Genomic DNA, 14,433 nt, shown 5'->3' with positions numbered 1-14,433 from the left:
TTGGCAACGAGCCCCACAATTTCATTGATTTTGGAAATATGATTGCACATCACAGAGCTCAAACACCATTTAAAATACTGGCAAAATGCTGATTTTTTTTTAAACAAATTTCCTGGTGAGAACTCCCAGACACCTTGTTCAGTCTGTTACTAACACACACAGCAAAGCAAAGCTTGAGTTTGAGCCCCAACCAAGGGTACATGCCTTGCACTCGTCTATGGTCTAAAAGCAAGTTTTATATTTAATAAGACACAGCAGAGACAGTATACATTGTTGTAAGAATAAGACATTTTATTAGCTAAATAAATAATTGCAGCTTTTGCCATTTCTAATTACAGCCTTACAAAATACCATTTCAATTCTATTGCGAAGCAGTTTGCAGCCGTAGTTATTTCTTAACTCTGGAATGAGGAAGACTTTTTTTTACAATGCACAGGAAAAGACACAATGGCAGATGGTACTATACTTACACTGCCGTATGGTTGGAGTTTTTTGTACGAGTGATTTCTTAAATATTTGAAACATTTATTTTGTATTAGTGCTCCTTAAGCAATGCGTTCCTCAAGGCGCGCTTTTAGGGTCACACATATGCGTAAGTTCAGGTCTGCAGCATTAACAGGAGTTGCACAGTGCAGCGTTGTGCTTGCTTTGGTCTGTTTGCTTGACTCGTAGAGATAGTTCTGTGGTAATCTTCGTCTTTTTGCTCACTGAGAAAGCAATTCATCAGCTAATCTTGAAAATCACATGCTACCACCAGCGGTTGTGCGCATTGGTTAAAACAATGTCCTCTGTGCTACAAGCTAAAGGCCCTGAAAAGCTGGTGACGCCTGATTTCCACTTAAGATAATGAACTGCTTTCTTTAGTGGGAGGCGATGTTGCTTGATGGTAGATAGTAGTTTTGAAGTGCTGTGAATTTAACAATTACTTATACTAACAACATTTGTATGTAGCATATTTCACTATGTAGTCGCATTTACCCAGAGGTTTACAATGAACTCTTTGTAGAAAATCTCATTTATCTTAAAGTATCAATTTGTACAGTCACAGTCATCCATCCATAGCCCACATTACCCATTAGCAAACTTGTACAGGTACAGGTTTTTATTTCATGATGGAAATAAATATACAAACCACTGCACTCTCGGAGATAGATCATGCTTCCTGAGTTGAGCCAATCTATAGGTTAGGTGGACTTTATCAAGAGACTTCAGAGAGCTCAGGTAAAATGTTCAGTATTTGGTACGAATAATGCACAGAATGACATTACATATAAGTATTCAGATAATTTAAGAGTTACTTAGGCATTTTGTATCTGCTGTTGTTTATTTGCTTTATAATAATCTGTATTTGTCTCGCTCCTTCCTGCTTCCGGGATACTTTGAACACACAGGTCCACAGAGCCCATGTGAGAGGACCGACCTCCGCATGGCCATAGTAGCAGACCACCTCGGACTCAGCTGGACTGGTGAGCCAATGCACATCACTTGTACATTTAAAATGATTCAAATTCCAATTTATAATCTGCTAATCTAATCGATGTTGATAAAGGAATTGTCTTTTTTTTTAAAATTATTGTATGAACTTGACCTATCTTAATTTAGTCACAATTACAGCAACTGTCGATGGAGTGTAGAATTTTCAATACATGTATTTGATCTAAACACTCAATACCCAAAACCTAGCCGCAATTCCCCCAGTCAAGTCTAAATTAAAGCTGGTGTAGACCTCTGTTAGTGCTTGCTTGTGTCTTCAAAATGCAGCTTAAAGCAACCTAGATTGAGGTGTGATTGCATTGCCTTTTTAGAAAACTCGAAAGATAACATCCTACCGTTGAAATGGCTTTGCTCAATCGGTGTCACTACATACTGAAATTGACGCAATCGTGTATCTCTGAGCATGGGATAACCCGCTGCTGAACAGACCGCAATGGGGACTTTGCAGTGTTCCGCCCACCCACATGTGAATAATTTGAACTGGCTTCAAAGGGATTTGTTTGGTGGTGTCTGTTGCCTCCTGGTGGACAAACCGTGCAGAGCGTGTGTGCAGCACTGCAGAGGAAATTATTTACCACCCCCCCTTACAGCAGCCCGTGCAACTGAACCACTAATTATTTCCCATGTAAAAGGGAATTTGCTTGTCGATAGTTTGTAAGAATTTCTCTCATAGTTTTGTTGACGGTGGAACCAATACATATAGGTCAACATTCTGAGATTATGCAGTATAGCATCATATGTTTATTGTTATATATTTTAGCTGGTTAATATACATAAAAACTCCACCAGTTTTTTGTGTGCCTGATGAAGCATGGCATATTACATATTGGCTCTCCCAGCATCTAAACCGTCTAATTTGCTATTGCTATTATGCAAAAGATTATGCCTCAAGCTAATTCAAAGCACACTTAGCCCACAAAATACCAAAAACAATTGCCTTCATTATGTTTAAAAGACTGGTGTAACAGTCATAACAGCCCACTCCAAGATCTTATATCCAAATTGCCCGGATGCAAATATCCCTCCATGCGCAAACATTATGCCTTAAGAGATAGTAGTTTATCATTAATATATCACACTGAAATATCTGGGTGTGGTCACTGCAGTCCGTCCTCACCCACCTGCACTGCAGCATTGTCCCGCGCCTCGTAGTGCATGTGTCCCATTGGGCGTGGCTCGAACTCTTGTGTGTTTATGAGCGAGAGCATTGGCATTAGAAGTATGTCAGGAGTTGTGAGCCTCTCTGTCTGTCTGCGCAGCGTGACTGAGTGCCCCCTCGGAGGAAAAAGCCCTGATTCATATTTAATGCGTGCTACTGTTTGCGAGAGCTGCAGATCTAACGCACATTATGTCCTCGTGGGTTAAATTTACGGCCACCGCCCGGGCTTTCTCTGCACACGGGCACCATGTGTTATAGGTGCTGCTATGGGAGTGTTTGGCAGCCGTTCGCCTCGTCCAATTTTCCATGAGCAAGATCAATCGAACACGGCACGCATGAAGTATAGCCCGACTCCAAATGTTGCGTGTGAAATATTAATAAAAGGGGAATACAGAAGTTGGCAAAGGGGCACAAAGTTACAAGTAGGTTAGGTAGCACTTAACTGTTTTTAAACGGGGGAAAAAGGGAGAAACTGGCTTGAACTTGAACTGATAAGGCCTGAAGGAGTGACAAAATCGTCCAGTTGACTACATTGGTCCATCCTGTCAATTTAGGTTTATTGTTAAACATACTTCACTGTCACTGGTTGCTTTTAAGCACATTTTTTTCCTCAAGTCTGTATGTTTCTGTTGTTGCAGAGCTGGCCAGGGAAATGAATTTCTCTGTGGAGGAGATCAACTTCATCCGCGTGGAAAACCCCAACTCTCTGACCACGCAGAGCTTCATGCTGCTAAAGAAATGGGTGCACAGGGATGGTAAAAACGCCACAAGTAAGCAACAGTCCACACTCATAATACCCTCGACATTCAGGGACAAAAGGTTGTCAGACCTCTTTTATTTATTTCTCTTTTAGCATATTGCAGCCTTACAGAATCCAATAAATGTCTTTTCTGTATGTAAAAATTAGGCGCCATTTACCATAGAATAAGATGTGAAAAAGAGAAACATGTTGAAAATTGCGAAAAAGAAAAATGTGGTAATTCAAACAGTACTATAAACAGCACAATAACTGCAGATTCCCCACTTAATCATAGTTGTGCAGTTTTTGACTTAAAAGTTTAGGTTAGTGGTAAAGTCCTTTCATTGCCCATAATACTGAAAGTGCAGCCTCTACTGTATTTAAGCCTATGATTTTTCAAATTGATTAGTATAATAATTTGGACATTTTCTCTGTCATACTAATGTGAGGCTGGGTGATGTGGCAAACAAGAAACGTTTATCCAATTTTATGTATGGTTCATGAGCCAGATGTTTAAATAAAAATAAAACCCATCTTAAACAACGAATGCATGCTTTCCACTCAAATGCCTTTTAACACAAAATGGTTTCCATTTGAAAGGACCAGGCCACCGTTCTTCCATACTGAGATATGTTCTTACCTGAGCTTAGACGAGTCGATACGTACATGTCTGGTCTTTGTGCGTGCCTGTGGAAGAGCGTGGTAGCTTCAAACAATGAGTTGACTGAATTGAGATTAACCATAGATTTGATAATAATTCCATTACAAATTATGAATTGGCTCTGCCTGTAACATATAATATTATAGGAATAAATGTAGGGGTATGCATACTTCAGAAACACACTTTACTGTATTATAATCCCATTCCTTATCTCTGTCTTCACAGCGGACGCTCTAACCGCAGCGCTCACTAAAATCAACCGGTTGGATATTGTGACTTTGCTGGAAGGGCCCATTTTTGACTACGGTAACATTTCAGGCACACGCTGCTTTGCCGATGATAACGCAGTATTCCCGGATCAGTCCGATGGTAAAGAGTAGCCCACCCTGAGCCTAATGCCTCTCCAGTCTCTCTCTTCAGTCTCTCTCCATCTCTCCTCACCTCGCCCACTCGGAGCTGTAGGCAGGCCGTAGCAAAGACCAAATACTTTTTTTTTTTTAAACAGAAATATGAATCTGGAGTAGGTTTTAGAGGCCTAATAGATGGAGGTGGACAAAGTCAGTATCATGTTAAACAAATGTACTGTTACTCTGCAGTGACTCATGTAGATGTAGAAGTACTAATGGTAAAATATAAGATGTACTGTTACCACTACTTGGTCAATACAGGACCACAGTTATACAGTATCTGCCACTACTACAGCCACTAATTGTTACGTTATTTCATCTCCCGCTCTTCAGTAGAAATTATAACCTGCTGGGACATTCATATGCAATTTTTTAACTTGACAGATGACACATGAAGGCAGCATAGTACTTAGATCAGATTCACTACGTGCTACATGTCAACTATAATTACTATTTCTGCAACTACACAATATTTCCATAACTGCAGCTGCATCAAACTACACACTGTAAACTTACTACAGTCCTTGCAGAGTAGCAGTACAACATTTCTTCTCCTGTTACCCCAATCAAGACTCCTGTCCACCTCTGCCTATACTGCGTCTAGTCACAAATACCACATTTGTTGAATTTTGGACCATGAGACAATTCAGTGTGTGACTGCTGTCGATAAATGTTCAAAGGCATGAACTTTTATAGAAACCAATGTAAACGGTGTCATTGTGGCATCTGATATTTTGTCTCAGATGACTTTGACACGAGATCATAATTTGGTTTTGTTATGTTTGTGTGTATATAAATATTCAGTCTCTCACACACATGCACGACATACATATTTTTTTACTTTTAAATACACAGAAACATAATTATACAAACCAAGTTATGTGGCTTTAAGTGTGGCAAGTCTATCCCTCTCCCTCTGGCTCTTTTTCCTCTGTGGTTTCAAAAGATGGTAGCTACTGACATACACGTTAAACTTTGAGATTTTTTGATTATACTTACTATGCTTCATTTTACTTAAAGCCATACTGCGTAACATTCTACCCCTTAAAACAGAATCAAGTATAAGCATTTATTTAATTATTACGGGTGATTTTTTGTTGTGGACATCACCAGCTCATCTCCATGGAGATGTTGCCGCTAAGCCTGAGGTTTAAATTCACAATGTCTTCTTCAAAAAGCTTTACATGGTTGACCCACAGCAAAACTAGCTTTGTCTGTGTCCACTTGATCATCATGAGCATTTCTGGTGCTTTTCTTTTATGATTTTCTCTCTTGTGATGTAGCAACATAACAGCTGGAATGTTCCGCAGTGTGGCTTTAAGCAATTACCTATGTAATAATTATATATATTTGAGTTTTTATGGTTATACTGGTTTGATCTTCAACTTCAAAAATGTGTGCTAATGCTATTCCAACTAAAGCTAATCTGCAAAAGTGCAACTCAAAACAATTTTTGAGTCTCAAAACTGCATGGCTTTTGCTGTTGTTGTCAGAGGCTGCCTGCTCTAATGTTGTTAAAATGTGATTGTGGTCTTTTCAACACATCTGGTCTGGTTTCAATCGCACTTCGACGCAGATGGAAGTTGAAATAGACCACGCTAACTTTCCTTTTTCTGTGTGTAACTGCTGTTAGCCTCCATGTAGCGCTCATCTACGGGTTCTCCAAGCCTCTCCTGCTTTGACTCCAGCCTCCTCTTCTTCCTTCTCTCTGCTCTTCTCACGCCTAATGCAAATTCTCCTTATAATAACCAACGCTAACCAGCCTAATTCAACCACTAACCTCCCTTTGCTAGCCTGGATAGCTAAGTCTGGACAGCTTTTGGGCCTCTAATGTTAGGATGCTTGACCGAGTGTCTGAGCATATGGCCCTCTCCATATGTGTGCAAAGGAGGCATAACATACCGTACATTAGCAGTGCCCCCTGCTGCTTGATCTTGGAAGTCACACAAGCAACAAAGCATGTTATGTCTTCCTAGTTCCCATATATTTCCAATTTCTTTTTCCAATTATTTCCGATTTCTGTGGAATTTCCTTCTTAAAAAGTCACCCTGCTCCCGACTAAACACCATTTTGCTTATCCGTGGGGGATACGCAATCGTTTCGCTTCTGCAGCTTCAAATAATACATTCATTTTAACATCGTGTGCATTCAGTGTCTGTCTTTTCATGCGGCGTGTGTCCATGCCAAGTCTTGTCTAACTAACTGTTGTCTTTTTGTCTCATGTGAATTGTGTTATAGCAATACCTATAAAAGTTCCTAGCTCTCCCACACTAACACGATGCCCCAAAAAACCTTCTTATTCAATATTGACCATCATCCCGAGTCTTTTTCCTCCGACTTTCCCTTTCCCGTCTATTCCTGGTTCTACTTCCTGTTTACAATTCCAGGCCCCGCCCACTGTGTCCCCCGTATATGTGCTTCCCGTCGCGCCTGTCCTGCCGCACCTCTCCCATCTCTCCTACATCCCTCCCTTACCTTCCTCACCTCGGATCCTGGCATCTTCCTTCTTTTTTCCCACTGATTTTCCTTTGCCCAAACGTGTGTCTTTCTCATTTTCTGCCCTCCCTCCTCCTCCTCCTCGTCCTTTGACCTATCCCGCCTCTCCTCCCTCCTCTCCGCTTCCCCCTGGTGTCCCGTCGCACTTCAGGCGGGATCACTCTGTCCCCGAGCTCTACATTTAGATACTACTAACAACAACTAACTCACTATAATTTGAACTCACGCTGGTCAACGCCTGTGCAAGCTTTGCCAAAATTGCCCTTTCTATTGCAGAGTATGAAGCCTGGTATAACCTCCTGAAAACAGAGACAGAAATTTAGACTTGTTTTTGTATTGTCCATCTCCATCTTCTTGTGGGACATTTCGCCTGTCGATCTGTATTTTTTACTACATACTGCTGAGTATGTGTAGCGCTTGTTCAGATATACTGTAATTGATTGAAATACAAATGGCTTTTTTTTCTGATATTTCTTTGTTTACAATTCATAGTGACGAAGGGCAATGAAATCTCTGATTCAATTATACTTCGGGAGCAAAAGAGAAACAATGTCTAATGATGGGTTGCAGATTTATACATCACAATAATTCTCTTTAATGCTGCAGACGCATTTTAAAGTATAATGCTTTAAATTATATGCTCGGTTATGGGGGAAAATACAGTTATTTTAGTTATCGACTGAAATGATATAACTTTTGTTTGTAAGTAAGTGTAATTGAAATCAAAATTCAAGTAATTGGACAGCCCGGACTCTTGTGATTTTAGGTTTTGAGTAACAGTAAATGCACTGTTAATTATTTTTGTGGCAGCATAACTTTTGTTTTAAACCATTATCGTGACATACATGAACACATAATCATTACAGGACATCTGAACAAGCTCTTGAGTGTTTTAAGCCGCTGTTTTCTGTTCAAGTGTCGCCTCTCATTCCATCAACACCTCCACTGTATCTCCTTCCCCCTTCCTTCCTTCCTCCCCCCTTCCTCTCTCCTCCCCCCCTGCCCCCCGTTCCTTGTCTAATCCTTTGGTCCTCCCATCCACTCAGGATACCACAATGTAGATCTGGAGCTGCAGACCCCCACGTCCCTCAGCTACGAGCCCCCCACCCCGCTCCGCTCGGACGACTTCTTTGGCGAAACGTACCCAGATTCCCAAAGCAGGACGTCCGTTACTAGGCCTAGCGACCTGTCCCTAAATCAAACCCTCAACACGTCCAGCAATGACACAATGACGGTCGCCCCTCAACATGACGAAGACGATGTTATAGTCGATTCGAGCCTGCTTAAGGAAATTAAAGTCACCTACGAGAGCCCCGACAATGACCGAAGATCCGTAGAGAAGCAGGGGAAAGATTCAGAGTTCGAACAAGATGCCGGGACTGTCATTTCGGAGCGAAAGGAGGCAAAGGCAGCAGAGGAGGAAGAAGATGAAATGACCCCGGAGCGGATACAGAGCCTACTGGAGGACATAAAGCTGGAGGGAGGCTTGGAGGACCAGGAGATGACGGAGGAAAGGGTCAATGCAATTCTTGAACAAGTACGGCAAGCAGAGAGGGACATGTCTGCAGTTTCAGGTTGGCAAGAGGGAGAGGCGTCTGGAGCGGCGGGCGAGTCTACGGGTCAACACCTGCAGAGCCCCGGGGCGGAGGAGGGCAGGTGGGTGTGGAAAAACTGCTCTGAGCATCAAAAGTTATGTGCAATCAGCAAAGCGTGAAACTTCTGTACTTGTCCAGCCCTGACAGTTTTGCCGATTCACTGGAGCAGCCGCCGGTGAGGACGGAGAAACAAAATGGAGGCCACAGCGACGCCATGAGAGACGACAAAGAGGGCAAGAAGAAGAAGGCGTCCAAAGAGGAGAGCAGCAAAGTCCAGGTCAGATTAACACTTAAGATTTTTGACACTGAATGGAAAAATCCTACAGGTGGTGCCATGTTAAAGTTATCATAGCATATTCGAGGGTGAGGGTGGTTTTGAGTGATCACATATTAAAGAAGAACTAAGTAACTTACTAATTCCTTTTCGTAGTCCTTCTGGGGGGTAATACAAGTGTTAATGGTGTGATTGGGGGGGGTCTATTATCTCCCCCGGTGTCTCTGGCCAGAAAACCACCCTTGCAACTTTGCCTGCACCGGGTCTGAGGCACAATACACACTAATAGAATCACGAAGAAGAAGCTAACAGGCAATATCCCTCTGTCCCTTTGTCTTTTCTGTCAGCGTAGTATTTACTCTCACGGACAATTAATGAGTAAAAAAAACGCAACATGATATGACAACTGCAGTGGCGCTTATGGCCTCTAGGGGCATGAGTTACTTAGTTCTGCTTTAAGTGTTACCAACATATAAGGCCAGTTGTTACTATTCTATGCCTGATCAGTTTACACTTTCAAAATGTGCACACGCTGTTGGTGGGATGCCTTCGTCAGGGGGGCGCCACGGCTGCAGACTCTGATTCCGATGATGATGCCACTGTGACCACCCGAGTGTATCGCAGACGGGTCATACTCAAGGTCAGGTCCCGGTGTGGTGCGGACCGAACGCCTGGACCGTGTGATCGCTGCTGCTTGTAGTGACTGCGGTGGTTGTGGCCTTTGCTGCTAGACATCATGGCTTTGCCTCAAAATATCAAGGATGCCATTTGCGAGATTAAAGATACAGAGAAAGTTCATGAAAAAACGAATGGATTTGAATATTAAGTCTGTCTTGTATCTGAGTGACACTTGCTAAGTTTGCAGTGATTGTTGATGTGTTTGGCTTTTGACATCTTGAAGTCTGTCAGACAGTAGTATGTATGTACATGCTTGTTTTAGTTCTCAGCTGCACAGGAGTTATACATTGTAGGAAAGGTTTTCAAATCGTCATCTGTACTGGATTGCTTTGAATTTGAATTTTATTGTTATGCTCGTGAAGTGTTTCTTGTATGAGAGGCTAAACGTCTCCAGTAAACACAAAAAAAAACCAGCACGGATGACTACTTTAAAACCTTTTCAACCAATTGTACTGCCTTTCAAAGAGTTGACTATATACTCGGCATTATTCAACTGTTATCAGTACATTTTTTCAGATTGTGCTATTGCCATCCACCGTAACACAATGTCATGCATGTAATACTCATCCATGTACTATTACAACATCTGTCTTACTCCCTTTTTTTCCCCTTATCATTTGACCCTGACCTTTATACTAAATCTAGGGCGAGGATGCCAGGAACCTCCCCGGGGACTCTGTGACAGAGGAGCAGTTCACAGATGAAGACGGGAATCTGGTCACAAGAAAAGTAACCTTTCCCTCCTCACTCCATAACACAGTTTTATTATTTCTTCATCTCTTGTCCTAAATGGTGTGTTAACTTATGCATCCTTATACAATTTATGCAACAGAGAAACAAAGAATCACACAAGGCCGCTTCATTTTTAGAACGGGATATTGATTGGATTGTAATATCAGCGTCAGTCAATCTCACAATCTGGAAATCCACCCTGTCACATACACTGAAGGCCTTTACAATATTCTCAATACATATACATTTTCCTGTTGCTCTACATTTCATTCCATTTCATTCCCCTTAAGCGCCTGTCCCTCTAACACGCTTGTGCCCCCTACAGGTGATCAGGAAGGTGGTGCGGCGCGTGTACAACTCAGAGGAGCTAATGGAGGGGGAGACAGTCACTGAGGCTGTAGACGTTGGTGGTGGGATTGTTGGTGGTGGTGGTGGTGCTGATGATTTAACAACAGGGGGCGTCGACGCTGCTCCTTCTGTGGGGAAGGGGGGAAAGAGCAAGAAGAAAGGCAAGCGCTCTCGACAGAAGGGAGAGGAGGCCCAGAAAGGCAAATCTGAGGTTGGACCGTCCCCATGTGTGTCTGCAGTGCATCGTAGGCCATGATCGGAGTAGAAACGTAACATCTAACATAGTGGACTCACTTTCTTTTCAACTGTGCTAACAAATTTACCCTCCTTTCTCTGAACTGTCTTCTCATTTTCAGCATGCTGCCTGCACACTTCTGCTGAAATAATAAGCTGTCAAAACAGTCATACAGCTTTACCATAATTTGCAACTGTATTTGTCTAACTTTGTTTTCCTTTGTGCCTAGAGTGGAGAAGGAGGCAGCAAAAAACAAGGCAAGAAGGGCCAATCGTAACAGTGAAGCTCATGAACTGGTAAGGATTTTTATGTTTTAGCAATCTAATCATAGATAAAGGGTGATTCATGAGACTGAAACCCAATATTTGGAAGGAAGTGGTTTGCTGAGAGACTACAGTTTTTTTTTTTTTTTTGTTTTTTTTCAGTGCGCCCTCTAGTGGCTGTCAGTATTTAAAAAAAATACATGTGAAGTTATAAGTATAAGTACAAGCACCCCCAGCCAAACTCTGAAAAAAAAGTGCGACTTATAGTTCAGAGAATACGGTTTATGACTTTTTAAAATAAAGAAACATGGGGATTAGTGGGTCTTTCCCATAGACTGTAAAAAAAATGGACGTCTTATGCTCACTCCTCCCCGTTTACCAGATTGACCACGGCCGTGGGGCAATTCATGGCGGATTTACAGGCTCCCCCTCCCCAGCTCTGACGAAGCATGTTCCTAAAAAGGGCATATGGGCGGGATTTTCACCGTAGACTCGGCCCTTGCGTGACGTGTAGCTCGCGCTGCTCCAATGCTAACAGTCCGAGCCTCATTAAGTACGAGATTTCAAAAATTCATATTACGAAAACCAGCCTGGTTTCATATATTGTTATTAACCCAGCGTTATCTCAGGAGGAATATCTAGCCTAGTCTAGTGTTGAAACAATTGAAACCAGGCTTTAAAGTAGTTTTTAACGTGTCTAAAGTCCAATGCTTTTCAATGGGGGCCTAGCGGCGATATGGAGGTACTGCAGCAACGGCGGAGCAATGGCGGCCCCCACGTTTGTGGTCAAAAAGCAGGGCAGCCAGCGGCCATTGGTCTTTCCCTGGAAAATGCCGAAAAACTAAATGTCCTTGTTTATGGCTTAACTTTATGGGTTTACTTTAACCACCAGAGGCTTTAAATGTGGCTCTTGATATAGTGGTTGCCCCCGAGATAGGATGTTGACACTGTATCTCTGACAATATTAAGCTAAAAAGAGTCCTAAATCGTTCATGCATTTCTCTCTCTTTTTTATTTTTTATTTCTATAGATCCACAGTCGTCCACCTGCGAACCCCCCCACACACCAGAAGGGAAATCTCAAACTGGAAACACCTGCACCGGGAGCCGTGTCTGACAAAACCAAAAAAAAACCTGATGCTCTCACTTTTAAAAATTCCGCATGGTTTTACAGCAAGACGAAGCAAAACAAACGTACTTTGACAATTTGATTTCGCATGAGCATGTCATCACTTTTACGGTTGGAACAGCGAACAGCAGCATCCGCACACGACGACGACGCCGGGACCGAGTGTGACCAAAGATGGCGCCATTGGGACAAAAAAAAAAAAATCTAATCTCAAAAAAAGGACTTCCTGACAGACTCTTGCCTCACATGGTGTATTTTTTCTTCCTGTTTGGAGCCACTGTATTCAGGTGCACAGTGTGGTTCACATGGAAAACACAACAATGAATTATAGGAAGTAAATAGGTGGTTTTGATGTACATAAATGACACTGTATAAAATCTAAAGAGTTTATGCACTGATTTGAGCGGAGGAGAGAGGCTTTGCAGGTTCAGTGCGTTTGTAATTGCATTTCGAGGCGGGCGCTTAAGCCTTGAGCGTCCCGCCTCCCTGTTGCTCTTCCCAAACAAACAATGAAGCAAGCTGTATGTAAATGAATGAAAACTCTGCTTGACGATTAACAAACGGACATTTCTTGAAGCCAGTCGTTACTCCGGAAATGTTTTCTTTTTTGTTTTTTGTTTTGTTTTTTTCCTTCAAACTCAGAGAAACTAATATTTTGCTGCATGTAACGTCACTTTATTTGACCTTTCCTATTCTTCTGCTAATACAAAGCACTGTACTACAATTACTGACGGTACTTCTGCGTGGACACTCATAACAACTCCATATATGCCTGTTTTTTGTTTTACTTTTTATATAATCTTTCACACACTCCTTCGAGTACCTATGCTTCCACATGATACTAGCTAGCAGTTTCCACTTACCCACCTTCAAAATGACTGTAGACTTTGTTAGCTTCAGAATGCTAGCAGCCTTGTGTGTTGTCTATATTGTCATCCTTCAAGTGTCTATGCTTTTAGACCTGCTGTGTTTTTTAAAGGGGGCTTTTTATTTTGACGGTTTGATAATTTTTAATCCTTATTTAATTGGTTGGATTTTGACACGAGAGCAGACTTTCTGTTTTTTAACACCATTAGTAAAACCTATAGGACTTTTTACTTCAATCGACACAGTATTGCCCACTGCTGGTTAAAGATCAGATGCTCTGCTCCTGTGTACGTTTGTGTCTTTGTCTTTTTTCATACAAAAGCACCCGAAGCATCCACTGTCGACGAGAACAACCTGGTACAAAACCTGTATGGACATAGCCTACACTGGATGAACAAATTAATTATTTAAGCAGAAAATAAATTGTGTTTAAAATGAAAAATAGATTGGAATGCTTGTGCGTTTTTTTTGTTTTGTTTTTTTAATGTGTGTAAAATCTTTATCACCTGGCATTCTCATTTGCATTCACTTTCACAACCAAAACAATAAAATAAAGTGAGGCTACATTATACTGAAAAGTGGAGGTGGGAGTCAGTCCCTCATGTGCAAGTCACAAGTAGCAAAGCACCAAGTCGTGACGAATAAAGGTGCATTATGCAACTTTTTTATGTGAAAAAAGGGTAACACTTTAGTTTAGGACTCACTTATTAACAGCTAACTGTGATGTAACGACTTCACTGGAGGAAACCTCCGTGTTCATAACGGAGAAAACCGTTGTCCTCCGCCATTGATTGCCGCGTGGACCGACCGCGTAATTAGAAATATTTTCAGGATGGCGACGTAGAAGACTGAGCCACGCCCAAAAATATCTGAAAACCCGCGGACATACAGGTGGTGTTCATGAGTTAGAATGTAATGTCAAACGGAGGGCAGGGCCAATACAACCCTATGGGAGAAATACAGTTTTTATAAAATCTCAAAAACGAAAATTGACAAATGATTTCCCTCATCAGTATTTCATCATGATTGGATTCACAAACCTGTGATATTATTTTTCTGTCTGAAAGTCCTTTCTATTGGACAACATCACGGTAATGTTTTTGCATAATGTCACCACTTTTTGACGTTTTTCTGAGAAAATAATTGGACATTAGTTCATATGTGCTGACAGGAGACAATGAACTTTGTGACAGTTTTTGTTTCATGTGGATTCCTCCAGTAATGACTGAGATATGAGTCAATAAACAAAGACATAACAATATGCATTTTGTCAGTTACCACAGTTACCATAGTTACCGTCAGTTGACCTCCAGCTCAAGCTCTATTCACCTTATTCCGCCCCGCCCACTTTTGCCAC

At 41.8% G+C, this 14,433-nt stretch overlaps 1 protein-coding gene across 22 annotated transcripts in view; it reads left to right on the top strand.

The window, feature by feature from the left end:
- LOC306978931 (ankyrin-3-like) overlaps positions 1–13,522 on the top strand; it is a 103,159-nt gene extending 89,637 nt beyond the window's left edge. For 21 of the 22 annotated variants that reach the window (XM_079577665.1, XM_079577666.1, XM_079577667.1 and 18 more), the window contains 10 exons: positions 1,392–1,466; positions 3,292–3,423; positions 4,279–4,422; positions 8,003–8,612; positions 8,690–8,828; positions 9,382–9,465; positions 10,149–10,232; positions 10,561–10,794; positions 11,048–11,114; positions 12,112–13,522. In XM_079577665.1, coding sequence (XP_079433791.1) covers positions 1,392–1,466; positions 3,292–3,423; positions 4,279–4,422; positions 8,003–8,612; positions 8,690–8,828; positions 9,382–9,465; positions 10,149–10,232; positions 10,561–10,794; positions 11,048–11,095 — 1,550 coding nt within the window. In that variant the 3' untranslated portion in view covers positions 11,096–11,114; positions 12,112–13,522. The remainder of the gene's footprint in view (positions 1–1,391; positions 1,467–3,291; positions 3,424–4,278; positions 4,423–8,002; positions 8,613–8,689; positions 8,829–9,381; positions 9,466–10,148; positions 10,233–10,560; positions 10,795–11,047; positions 11,115–12,111) is intronic. The other variant, XM_079577662.1, reaches the window with a different exon arrangement.
- Positions 13,523–14,433: the final 911 nt, after the last annotated feature.

The sequence above is a fragment of the Gobius niger genome, assembly GCF_951799975.1.
Source record: "Gobius niger genome assembly, chromosome: 19".
NCBI lineage: Eukaryota > Metazoa > Chordata > Actinopteri > Gobiiformes > Gobiidae > Gobius > Gobius niger.
The sequence above is the reverse complement of the archived record's forward strand: the minus strand, read 5'-3'. Positions and strand labels throughout refer to the sequence as shown.